Genomic DNA, 13,149 nt, shown 5'->3' with positions numbered 1-13,149 from the left:
GGCAGAGTTGTGATTGGATACTGATCAGCGAGTGTCCCCGTGTGCAGGATTGTTGTTCTGTGCTGTTCACCGACGTCTCGGCAGAGTTGTGATTGGATACAGATCAGCCAGTGTCCCTGTGTGCAGGATTGTTGTTCTGTGCTGTTCACCGACGTCTCGGCAGAGTTGTGATTGGATACAGATCAGCGAGTGTCCCTGTGCGCAGGATTGTTGTTCTGTGCTGTTCACCGACGTCTCGGTAGAGTTGTGATTGGATACAGATCAGCGAGTGTCCCTGTGTGCAGGATTGTTGTTCTGTGCTGTTCACCGACGTCTCGGCAGAGTTGTGATTGGATACAGATCCGCAAGTGTCCCTGTGTGCAGGATTGTTGTTCTGTGCTGTTCACCGATGTCTCGGCAAAGTTGTGATTGGATACAGATCAGCGAGTGTCCCTGTGTGCAGGATTGTTGTTCTGTGCTGTTCACCGACGTCTCGGCAGAGTTGTGATTGGATACTGATCAGCGAGTGTCCCCGTGTGCAGGATTGTTGTTCTGTGCTGTTCACCGACGTCTTGGCAGAGTTGTGATTGGATACAGATCAGCCAGTGTCCCTGTGTGCAGGATTGTTGTTCTGTGCTGTTCACCGACGTCTCGGCAGAGTTGTGATTGGATACAGATCAGCGAGTGTCCCTGTGCGCAGGATTGTTGTTCTGTGCTGTTCACCGACGTCTCGGTAGAGTTGTGATTGGATACAGATCAGCGAGTGTCCCTGTGTGCAGGATTGTTGTTCTGTGCTGTTCACTGACGTCTCGGCAGAGTTGTGATTGGATACAGATCCGCGAGTGTCCCTGTGTGCAGGATTGTTGTTCTGTGCTGTTCACCGATGTCTCGGCAGAGTTGTGATTGGATACAGATCAGCGGGTGTCCTGTGTGCAGGATTGTTGTTCTGTGTTGTTCACCGACGTCTCGGCAGAGTTGTGATTGGATACAGATCAGCGGGTGTCCCTGTGTGCAGGATTGTTGTTCTGTGTTGTTCACCGACGTCTCGGCAGAGTTGTGATTGGATACAGATTAGCGGGTGTCCCTGTGTGCAGGATTGTTGTTCTGTGTTGTTCACCGACGTCTCGGCAGAGTTGTGATTGGATACAGATCAGCGGGTGTCCCTGTGTGCAGGATTGTTGTTCTGTGTTGTTCACCGACGTCTCGGCAGAGTTGTGATTGGATACAGATTAGCGGGTGTCCCTGTGTGCAGGATTGTTGTTCTGTGTTGTTCACCGACGTCTCGGCAGAGTTGTGATTGGATACAGATCCGCGAGTGTCCCTGTGTGCAGGATTGTTGTTCTGTGCTGTTCACCGACGTCTCGGCAGAGTTGTGATTGGATACAGATCAACGAGTGTCCCCTGTGTGCAGGATTGTTGTTCTGTGTTGTTCACCGACGTCTCGGCAGAGTTGTGATTGGATACAGATCCGCGAGTGTCCCTGTGTGCAGGATTGTTGTTCTGTGCTGTTCACCGACGTCTCGGCAGAGTTGTGATTGGATACAGATCAGCGAGTGTCCCTGTGTGCAAGTTTGTTGTTCCGTGCTGTTCACCGACGTCTCGGCAGAGTTGTGATTGGATACAGATCCGCGAGTGGTCCATGTGTGCAGGATTGTTGTTTTTGTGCTGTTCACCGACGTCTCGGCAGAGTTGTGATTGGATACAGATCAGCGAGTGTCCCCTGTGTGCAGGATTGTTGTTCTGTGCTGTTCACCGACGTCTCGGCAGAGTTGTGATTGGATACAGATCAGCGAGTGTCCCTGTGTGCAAGTTTTGTTGTTCCGTGCTGTTTCACCGACGTCTCGGCAGAGTTGTGATTGGATACAGATCCGCGAGTGTCCATGTGTGCAGGATTGTTGTTTTGTGCTGTTCACCGACGTCTCGGCAGAGTTGTGATTGGATACAGATCAGCGAGTGTCCCTGTGTGCAGGATTGTTGTTCTGTGCTGTTCACCGACGTCTCGGCAGAGTTGTAATTGGATACAGATCCGCGAGTGTCCCTGTGCGCAGGATTGTTGTTCTGTGCTGCTCACCGACGTCTCGGCAGAGTTGTGATTGGATACAGATCCGCGAGTGTCCCTGTGTGCAGGATTGTTGTTCTGTGCCGTTCACCGACGTCTCGGCAGAGTTGTGATTGGATACAGATCAGCGAGTGTCCCTGTGTGCAGGATTGTTGTTCTGTGCTGTTCACCGACGTCTCGGCAGAGTTGTGATTGGATACAGATCAGCGAGTGTCCCTGTGTGCAGGATTGTTGTTCTGTGCTGTTCACCGACGTCTCGGCAGAGTTGTGATTGGATACAGATCAGCGAGTGTCCCTGTGTGCAGGATTGTTGTTCTGTGCTGTTCACCGACGTCTCGGCAGAGTTGTGATTGGATACAGATCCGCGAGTGTCCCCTGTGTGCAGGATTGTTGTTCTGTGCTGTTCACCGACGTCTCGGCAGAGTTGTGATTGGATACTGATCAGCCAGTGTCCCTGTGTGCAGGATTGTTGTTCTGTGCCGTTCACCGACGTCTCGGCAGAGTTGTGATTGGATACAGATCCGCAACTGTCCCTGTGTGCAGGATTGTTGTTCTGTGCTGTTCACCGATGTCTCGGCAAAGTTGTTATTGGATACAGATCAGCGAGTGTCCCCTGTGTGCAGGATTGTTGTTCTGTGCTGTTCACCGACGTCTCGGCAGAGTTGTGATTGGATACAGATCAGCCAGTGTCCCTGTGTGCAGGATTGTTGTTCTGTGCTGTTCACCAACGTCTCGGCAGAGTTGTGATTGGATACAGATCCGCGAGTGTCCCTGTGTGCAGGATTGTTGTTCTGTGCTGTTCACCGACGTCTCGGCAGAGTTGTGATTGGATACAGATCCGCGAGTGTCCCTGTGTGCAGGATTGTTGTTTCTGTGCTGTTCACCGACGTCTCGGCAGAGTTGTGATTGGATACAGATCCGCGAGTGTCCCTGTGTGCAGGATTGTTGTTCTGTGCTGTTCACCGACGTCTCGGCAGAGTTGTGATTGGATACTGATCAGCCAGTGTCCCTGTGTGCAGGATTGTTGTTCTGTGCCGTTCACCGACGTCTCGGCAGAGTTGTGATTGGATACAGATCCGCAACTGTCCCTGTGTGCAGGATTGTTGTTCTGTGCTGTTCACCGATGTCTCGGCAAAGTTGTGATTGGATACAGATCAGCGAGTGTCCCTGTGTGCAGGATTGTTGTTCTGTGCTGTTCACCGACGTCTCGGCAGAGTTGTGATTGGATACAGATCCGCAAGTGTCCCTGTGTGCAGGATTGTTGTTCTGTGCTGTTCACCGATGTCTCGGCAAAGTTGTGATTGGATACAGATCAGCGAGTGTCCCTGTGTGCAGGATTGTTGTTCTGTGCTGTTCACCGACGTCTCGGCAGAGTTGTGATTGGATACAGATCCGCGAGTGTCCCTGTGTGCAGGATTGTTGTTCTGTGCTGTTCACCGACGTCTCGGCAGAGTTGTGATTGGATACAGATCAGCGAGTGTCCCTGTGTGCAAGTTTGTTGTTCCGTGCTGTTCACCGACGTCTCGGCAGAGTTGTGATTGGATACAGATCCGCGAGTGTCCATGTGTGCAGGATTGTTGTTTTGTGCTGTTCACCGACGTCTCGGCAGAGTTGTGATTGGATACAGATCAGCGAGTGTCCCTGTGTGCAGGATTGTTGTTCTGTGCTGTTCACCGACGTCTCGGCAGAGTTGTGATTGGATACAGATCAGCGAGTGTCCCTGTGTGCAAGTTTGTTGTTCCGTGCTGTTCACCGACGTCTCGGCAGAGTTGTGATTGGATACAGATCCGCGAGTGTCCATGTGTGCAGGATTGTTGTTTTGTGCTGTTCACCGACGTCTCGGCAGAGTTGTGATTGGATACAGATCAGCGAGTGTCCCTGTGTGCAGGATTGTTGTTCTGTGCTGTTCACCGACGTCTCGGCAGAGTTGTAATTGGATACAGATCCGCGAGTGTCCCTGTGCGCAGGATTGTTGTTCTGTGCTGCTCACCGACGTCTCGGCAGAGTTGTGATTGGATACAGATCCGCGAGTGTCCCTGTGTGCAGGATTGTTGTTCTGTGCCGTTCACCGACGTCTCGGCAGAGTTGTGATTGGATACAGATCAGCGAGTGTCCCTGTGTGCAGGATTGTTGTTTCTGTGCTGTTCACCGACGTCTCGGCAGAGTTGTAATTGGATACAGATCAGCGAGTGTCCCTGTGTGCAGGATTGTTGTTCTGTGCTGTTCACCGACGTCTCGGCAGAGTTGTGATTGGATACAGATCAGCGAGTGTCCCTGTGTGCAGGATTGTTGTTCTGTGCTGTTCACCGACGTCTCGGCAGAGTTGTGATTGGATACAGATCCGCGAGTGTCCCTGTGTGCAGGATTGTTGTTCTGTGCTGTTCACCGACGTCTCGGCAGAGTTGTGATTGGATACTGATCAGCCAGTGTCCCTGTGTGCAGGATTGTTGTTCTGTGCCGTTCACCGACGTCTCGGCAGAGTTGTGATTGGATACAGATCCGCAACTGTCCCTGTGTGCAGGATTGTTGTTCTGTGCTGTTCACCGATGTCTCGGCAAAGTTGTTATTGGATACAGATCAGCGAGTGTCCCTGTGTGCAGGATTGTTGTTCTGTGCTGTTCACCGACGTCTCGGCAACAGATCAGCCAGTGTCCCTGTGTGCAGGATTGTTGTTCTGTGCTGTTCACCAACGTCTCGGCAGAGTTGTGATTGGATACAGATCCGCGAGTGTCCCTGTGTGCAGGATTGTTGTTCTGTGCTGTTCACCGACGTCTCGGCAGAGTTGTGATTGGATACAGATCCGCGAGTGTCCCTGTGTGCAGGATTGTTGTTCTGTGCTGTTCACCGACGTCTCGGCAGAGTTGTGATTGGATACAGATCCGCGAGTGTCCCTGTGTGCAGGATTGTTGTTCTGTGCTGTTCACCGACGTCTCGGCAGAGTTGTGATTGGATACTGATCAGCCAGTGTCCCTGTGTGCAGGATTGTTGTTCTGTGCCGTTCACCGACGTCTCGGCAGAGTTGTGATTGGATACAGATCCGCAACTGTCCCTGTGTGCAGGATTGTTGTTCTGTGCTGTTCACCGATGTCTCGGCAAAGTTGTGATTGGATACAGATCAGCGAGTGTCCCTGTGTGCAGGATTGTTGTTCTGTGCTGTTCATTGACGTCTCGGCAGAGTTGTGATTGGATACAGATCCGCAAGTGTCCCTGTGTGCAGGATTGTTGTTCTGTGCTGTTCACCGATGTCTCGGCAAAGTTGTGATTGGATACAGATCAGCGAGTGTCCCTGTGTGCAGGATTGTTGTTCTGTGCTGTTCACCGACGTCTCGGCAGAGTTGTGATTGGATACTGATCAGCGAGTGTCCCCGTGTGCAGGATTGTTGTTCTGTGCTGTTCACCGACGTCTCGGCAGAGTTGTGATTGGATACAGATCAGCGAGTGTCCCTGTGCGCAGGATTGTTGTTCTGTGCTGTTCACCGACGTCTCGGTAGAGTTGTGATTGGATACAGATCAGCGAGTGTCCCTGTGTGCAGGATTGTTGTTCTGTGCTGTTCACCGACGTCTCGGCAGAGTTGTGATTGGATACAGATCCGCAAGTGTCCCTGTGTGCAGGATTGTTGTTCTGTGCTGTTCACCGATGTCTCGGCAAAGTTGTGATTGGATACAGATCAGCGAGTGTCCCTGTGTGCAGGATTGTTGTTCTGTGCTGTTCACCGACGTCTCGGCAGAGTTGTGATTGGATACTGATCAGCGAGTGTCCCCGTGTGCAGGATTGTTGTTCTGTGCTGTTCACCGACGTCTTGGCAGAGTTGTGATTGGATACAGATCAGCCAGTGTCCCTGTGTGCAGGATTGTTGTTCTGTGCTGTTCACCGACGTCTCGGCAGAGTTGTGATTGGATACAGATCAGCGAGTGTCCCTGTGCGCAGGATTGTTGTTCTGTGCTGTTCACCGACGTCTCGGTAGAGTTGTGATTGGATACAGATCAGCGAGTGTCCCTGTGTGCAGGATTGTTGTTCTGTGCTGTTCACTGACGTCTCGGCAGAGTTGTGATTGGATACAGATCCGCGAGTGTCCCTGTGTGCAGGATTGTTGTTCTGTGCTGTTCACCGATGTCTCGGCAGAGTTGTGATTGGATACAGATCAGCGGGTGTCCCTGTGTGCAGGATTGTTGTTCTGTGTTGTTCACCGACGTCTCGGCAGAGTTGTGATTGGATACAGATCAGCGGGTGTCCCTGTGTGCAGGATTGTTGTTCTGTGTTGTTCACCGACGTCTCGGCAGAGTTGTGATTGGATACAGATTAGCGGGTGTCCCTGTGTGCAGGATTGTTGTTCTGTGTTGTTCACCGACGTCTCGGCAGAGTTGTGATTGGATACAGATCCGCGAGTGTCCCTGTGTGCAGGATTGTTGTTCTGTGCTGTTCACCGACGTCTCGGCAGAGTTGTGATTGGATACAGATCAACGAGTGTCCCTGTGTGCAGGATTGTTGTTCTGTGTTGTTCACCGACGTCTCGGCAGAGTTGTGATTGGATACAGATCCGCGAGTGTCCCTGTGTGCAGGATTGTTGTTCTGTGTTGTTCACCGACGTCTCGGCAGAGTTGTGATTGGATACAGATCCGCAAGTGTCCCTGTGTGCAGGATTGTTGTTCTGTGCTGTTCACCGATGTCTCGGCAAAGTTGTGATTGGATACAGATCAGCGAGTGTCCCTGTGTGCAGGATTGTTGTTCTGTGCTGTTCACCGACGTCTCGGCAGAGTTGTGATTGGATACAGATCCGCGAGTGTCCCTGTGTGCAGGATTGTTGTTCTGTGCTGTTCACCGACGTCTCGGCAGAGTTGTGATTGGATACAGATCAACGAGTGTCCCTGTGTGCAGGATTGTTGTTCTGTGTTGTTCACCGACGTCTCGGCAGAGTTGTGATTGGATACAGATCCGCGAGTGTCCCTGTGTGCAGGATTGTTGTTCTGTGCTGTTCACCGACGTCTCGGCAGAGTTGTGATTGGATACAGATCAGCGAGTGTCCCTGTGTGCAGGATTGTTGTTCTGTGCTGTTCACTGACGTCTCGGCAGAGTTGTGATTGGATACAGATCCGCGAGTGTCCCTGTGTGCAGGATTGTTGTTCTGTGCCGTTCACCGACGTCTCGGTAGAGTTGTGATTGGATACAGATCAGCGGGTGTCCCTGTGTGCAGGATTGTTGTTCTGTGTTGTTCACCGACGTCTCGGCAGAGTTGTGATTGGATACAGATCAGCGGGTGTCCCTGTGTGCAGGATTGTTGTTCTGTGTTGTTCACCGACGTCTCGGCAGAGTTGTGATTGGATACAGATTAGCGGGTGTCCCTGTGTGCAGGATTGTTGTTCTGTGTTGTTCACCGACGTCTCGGCAGAGTTGTGATTGGATACAGATCCGCGAGTGTCCCTGTGTGCAGGATTGTTGTTCTGTGCTGTTCACCGACGTCTCGGCAGAGTTGTGATTGGATACAGATCAACGAGTGTCCCTGTGTGCAGGATTGTTGTTCTGTGTTGTTCACCGACGTCTCGGCAGAGTTGTGATTGGATACAGATCCGCGAGTGTCCCTGTGTGCAGGATTGTTGTTCTGTGCTGTTCACCGACGTCTCGGCAGAGTTGTGATTGGATACAGATCAGCGAGTGTCCCTGTGTGCAAGTTTGTTGTTCCGTGCTGTTCACCGACGTCTCGGCAGAGTTGTGATTGGATACAGATCCGCGAGTGTCCATGTGTGCAGGATTGTTGTTTTGTGCTGTTCACCGACGTCTCGGCAGAGTTGTGATTGGATACAGATCAGCGAGTGTCCCTGTGTGCAGGATTGTTGTTCTGTGCTGTTCACCGACGTCTCGGCAGAGTTGTAATTGGATACAGATCCGCGAGTGTCCCTGTGCGCAGGATTGTTCTGTGCTGCTCACCGACGTCTCGGCAGAGTTGTGATTGGATACAGATCCGCGAGTGTCCCTGTGTGCAGGATTGTTGTTCTGTGCCGTTCACCGACGTCTCGGCAGAGTTGTGATTGGATACAGATCCGCAACTGTCCCTTTGTGCAGGATTGTTGTTCTGTGCTGTTCACCGATGTCTCGGCAAAGTTGTTATTGGATACAGATCAGCGAGTGTCCCTGTGTGCAGGATTGTTGTTCTGTGCTGTTCACGGACGTCTCGGCAGAGTTGTGATTGGATACAGATCAGCGAGTGTCCCTGTGTGCAGGATTGTTGTTCTGTGCTGTTCACCGACGTCTCGGCAGAGTTGTGATTGGATACAGATCAGCGAGTGTCCCTGTGTGCAGGATTGTTGTTCTGTGCTGTTCACCGACGTCTCGGCAGAGTTGTGATTGGATACAGATCAGCGAGTGTCCCTGTGTGCAGGATTGTTGTTCTGTGCTGTTCACCGACGTCTCGGCAGAGTTGTGATTGGATACTGATCAGCCAGTGTCCCTGTGTGCAGGATTGTTGTTCTGTGCCGTTCACCGACGTCTCGGCAGAGTTGTGATTGGATACAGATCCGCAACTGTCCCTGTGTGCAGGATTGTTGTTCTGTGCTGTTCACCGACGTCTCGGCAGAGTTGTGATTGGATACAGATCAGCCAGTGTCCCTGTGTGCAGGATTGTTGTTCTGTGCTGTTCACCGACGTCTCGGCAGAGTTGTGATTGGATACAGATCGGCAAGTGTCCCTGTGCGCAGGATTGTTGTTCTGTGCTGTTCACCGACGTCTCGGCAGAGTTGTGATTGGATACAGATCAGCGAGTGTCCCTGTGTGCAGGATTGTTGTTCTGTGCTGTTCACCGACGTCTCGGCAGAGTTGTGATTGGATACAGATCCGCAAGTGTCCCTGTGTGCAGGATTGTTGTTCTGTGCTGTTCACCGATGTCTCGGCAAAGTTGTGATTGGATACAGATTAGCGAGTGTCCCTGTGTGCAGGATTGTTGTTCTGTGCTGTTCACCGACGTCTCGGCAGAGTTGTGATTGGATACTGATCAGCGAGTGTCCCCGTGTGCAGGATTGTTGTTCTGTGCTGTTCACCGACGTCTCGGCAGAGTTGTGATTGGATACAGATCAGCCAGTGTCCCTGTGTGCAGGATTGTTGTTCTGTGCTGTTCACCGACGTCTCGGCAGAGTTGTGATTGGATACAGATCAGCGAGTGTCCCTGTGCGCAGGATTGTTGTTCTGTGCTGTTCACCGACGTCTCGGTAGAGTTGTGATTGGATACAGATCAGCGAGTGTCCCTGTGTGCAGGATTGTTGTTCTGTGCTGTTCACTGACGTCTCGGCAGAGTTGTGATTGGATACAGATCCGCGAGTGTCCCTGTGTGCAGGATTGTTGTTCTGTGCTGTTCACCGATGTCTCGGCAGAGTTGTGATTGGATACAGATCAGCGAGTGTCCCTGTGTGCAGGATTGTTGTTCTGTGTTGTTCACCGACGTCTCGGCAGAGTTGTGATTGGATACAGATCAGCGAGTGTCCCTGTGTGCAGGATTGTTGTTCTGTGTTGTTCACCGACGTCTCGGCAGAGTTGTGATTGGATACAGATTAGCGGGTGTCCCTGTGTGCAGGATTGTTGTTCTGTGTTGTTCACCGACGTCTCGGCAGAGTTGTGATTGGATACAGATCAGCGGGTGTCCCTGTGTGCAGGATTGTTGTTCTGTGTTGTTCACCGACGTCTCGGCAGAGTTGTGATTGGATACAGATTAGCGGGTGTCCCTGTGTGCAGGATTGTTGTTCTGTGTTGTTCACCGACGTCTCGGCAGAGTTGTGATTGGATACAGATCCGCGAGTGTCCCTGTGTGCAGGATTGTTGTTCTGTGCTGTTCACCGACGTCTCGGCAGAGTTGTGATTGGATACAGATCAACGAGTGTCCCTGTGTGCAGGATTGTTGTTCTGTGTTGTTCACCGACGTCTCGGCAGAGTTGTGATTGGATACAGATCCGCGAGTGTCCCTGTGTGCAGGATTGTTGTTCTGTGCTGTTCACCGACGTCTCGGCAGAGTTGTGATTGGATACAGATCAGCGAGTGTCCCTGTGTGCAAGTTTGTTGTTCCGTGCTGTTCACCGACGTCTCGGCAGAGTTGTGATTGGATACAGATCCGCGAGTGTCCCTGTGTGCAGGATTGTTGTTCTGTGTTGTTCACCGACGTCTCGGCAGAGTTGTGATTGGATACAGATCCGCGAGTGTCCCTGTGTGCAGGATTGTTGTTTTGTGCTGTTCACCGACGTCTCGGCAGAGTTGTGATTGGATACAGATCCGCGAGTGTCCCTGTGTGCAGGATTGTTGTTTTGTGCTGTTCACCGACGTCTCGGCAGAGTTGTGATTGGATACAGATCAGCGAGTGTCCCTGTGTGCAGGATTGTTGTTCTGGATGTTATCACGGCCTTGGTGAAAGGCACAGAGGGATGAAACCGCATTCAGGGGTACATTTACCAAGATGGGACTTCTTTTGTAGATGTGATGTTGCCCATAGCAACCAAACCGTTTCTACTTAGACTGTCTAATAAATAATAGAGAACAGGCGGCCACAGTCCAGACCCGGAACGGAATCAGATGGGAGCTCGATTTCACACGGGACATTGCTATGGGCAACCAATCAGAATCTATTTCTTATTCAATTAGCAGCTTCTAGAACAGTGGTTCTGAACCTCGGTGCTCAGGACCCCCAACAGTGCACGTTCCCCAGGTCACCCGGCAGGTGCACTAATTACTCACTGACAGGAGCTAATTACTTCACCTGTGATTCTGCGTGGAGACCTGGAAGACGTGAACTGTTGGGGGGTCCTGAGGACCGAGGTTGGGAACCACTGTTCTAGAAGATCATAGATAGTGGCTGTTTGGTTGCCCATAGCAACATCCCATGTGAAGTAAACCACCCATCTGCTACGTGTATTTCCCTCAGTGCCGCCATCGCGCTGCCCAACTAACATGAAGATCTAAGGGGCCGGGTTCTGTGCCCAGCCAATGACAAGGGGTCGATGACATCTGCGACCGGCTGCAATAACCTGCTTTTCCTTTGCATTTGCAGGTAGAATCCATTGCAAGCCTCCCGTTAAGGTGCGGCCATTTTCCTATTCATCCCCATCATCGTCCACGCCGATAAGGCGCTCTGTGAGCTGCCCTCGTTCCATAACCGCGCTCAACGCCCCGTCCCCGCACAGCGAACAGCGACCGCTGTCATCTAAAGTTCCGGCACAAGCCTCCAGGCCGTCCTCAGGAAACCGGACCAACTCGCTGAACCGCAGCTTTTCGTCGCACAGAGTGCCGCACACTGGGACCTGCGGCAGTATGTACCCGCGGCCGGTGAGTGACGTCAGCTTTGTGTTTATCATGTGCTCTCGGACCGCGCCCATAAAATGCTCAGTCCTCGCCCCGTAAAAGCGCGGTCGCTGCCCCATTGCGCAGTGGACTGCAGTCACATTTTTGGTTTTTGCAAATGTGCATTTGTGAATAGGCCCCTTAGATGCTAAAGAACATGATCCCAGACAGGCGAAGGGTTAATTCCGTAATCAGAATGACTTTATCTCTGTACATGCCAGTCCCATCCTCATAGCGCTTTCCATAGTTGTGCCCTCTTTGTGCCGCTGGCATTTGGGTCACACGTAGGCGAGCCACGGTCAGGCAGCGTCTGCGGTGGCGACTCTACAAAGATAACATCTCTTCTAGCGGTGATGAGTGTGTGGCGCGGAGGAAGTTCTAAAGCCGCGATGTCCTTTGTTACCCTGTCAGTCCCCGTTACTTGACTTTTCTCCCAGCGCCTGTGATATCCTCTTTATGCAGCTCGCTCTGACTGTTAATCTTTGTCTTTAGAATGAGACTGCGGTACATCACCTAACAAAGGACCAGGAAGAGGAACTGACACAGCAGACGTTACTGATCCTCCAAGACATGAGAATCCGATTCCCAGGGAAAGTGGATGAAGACGAAACCTACTCTATTATAGATGAAGTAAGTCCACTGTTCTGCGCTGCGCACTGCAGCACTCCGCTCTGCAGTGCTGCAGTAATAATGCCTGTTATTGGCATGCGCCTGCAGTGCACGGCTGCGTGGTTCTGCACCTCGGGGGTGTTTTGGCTGCGTGTAGAGGGGATGCTTTTTCACCCTTCCCCCTGCATAAAAATACATAAATAGCGAGAAAATTGGCGACAACCAGTGATATGACAGCATATCCCGGCACAGCAGACCGCGCTGAGAGGATGTGCGCACAGAGATACACAGCCGCTCAGACGGAACTGTGCGCAGTGATGTCATCCCGGGACAGCAGACCGCGCTGAGAGGATGTGCGCACAGAGATACACAGCCGCTCAGACGGAACTGTGTGCAGTGATGTCATCCCGGGACAGCAGACCGCGCTGAGAGGATGTGCGCACAGAGATACACAGCCGCTCAGACGGAACTGTGCGCAGTGATGTCATCCCGGGACAGCAGACCACGCTGAGAGGATGTGCGCACAGAGATACACAGCCGCTCAGACGGAACTGTGCGCAGTGATGTCATCCCGGGACAGCAGACCACGCTGAGAGGATGTGCGCACAGAGATACACAGCCGCTCAGACGGAACTGTGCACAGTGATGTCATCCCGGGACAGCAGACCGCGCTGAGAGGATGTGCGCACAGAGATACACAGCCGCTCAGACGGAACTGTGCGCAGTGATGTCATCCCGGGACAGCAGACCGCGCTGAGAGGATGTGCGCACAGAGATACACAGCCGCTCAGATGGAACTGTGCGCAGTGATGTCATCCCGGGACAGCAGACCGCGCTGAGAGGATGTGCGCACAGAGATACACAGCCGCTCAGACGGAACTGTGCGCAGTGATGTCATCCCGGGACAGCAGTCCGCGCTGAGAGGATGTGCGCACAGAGATACACAGCCGCTCAGACGGAACTGTGCGCAGTGATGTCATCCCGGGACAGCAGACCGCGCTGAGAGGATGTGCGCACAGAGATACACAGCCGCTCAGACGGAACTGTGCGCAGTGATGTCATCCCGGGACAGCAGTCCGCGCTGAGAGGATGTGCGCACAGAGATACACAGCCGCTCAGACGGAACTGTGCGTAGTGATGTCATCCCGGGACAGCAGACCACGCTGAGAGGATGTGCGCACAGAGATACACA

The 13,149-nt window shown here is 52.3% G+C and overlaps 1 protein-coding gene across 7 annotated transcripts in view; it reads left to right on the top strand.

The window, feature by feature from the left end:
• Nucleotides 1-13,149, top strand: part of TTLL7 (tubulin tyrosine ligase like 7) — a 191,450-nt gene that overhangs the window by 146,637 nt on the left and 31,664 nt on the right. For all 7 annotated transcript variants that reach the window (XM_083157857.1, XM_083157854.1, XM_083157856.1 and 4 more), the window contains 2 exons: nt 11,059-11,333; nt 11,841-11,978. In XM_083157857.1, coding sequence (XP_083013983.1) covers nt 11,059-11,333; nt 11,841-11,978 — 413 coding nt within the window. The remainder of the gene's footprint in view (nt 1-11,058; nt 11,334-11,840; nt 11,979-13,149) is intronic.

This window comes from Crinia signifera, chromosome 8 (assembly GCF_055691185.1).
Source record: "Crinia signifera chromosome 8, ASM5569118v1, whole genome shotgun sequence".
NCBI lineage: Eukaryota > Metazoa > Chordata > Amphibia > Anura > Myobatrachidae > Crinia > Crinia signifera.
Note: the sequence above shows the minus strand (reverse complement) of the source record. Positions and strands in the feature narration are given on the sequence as shown.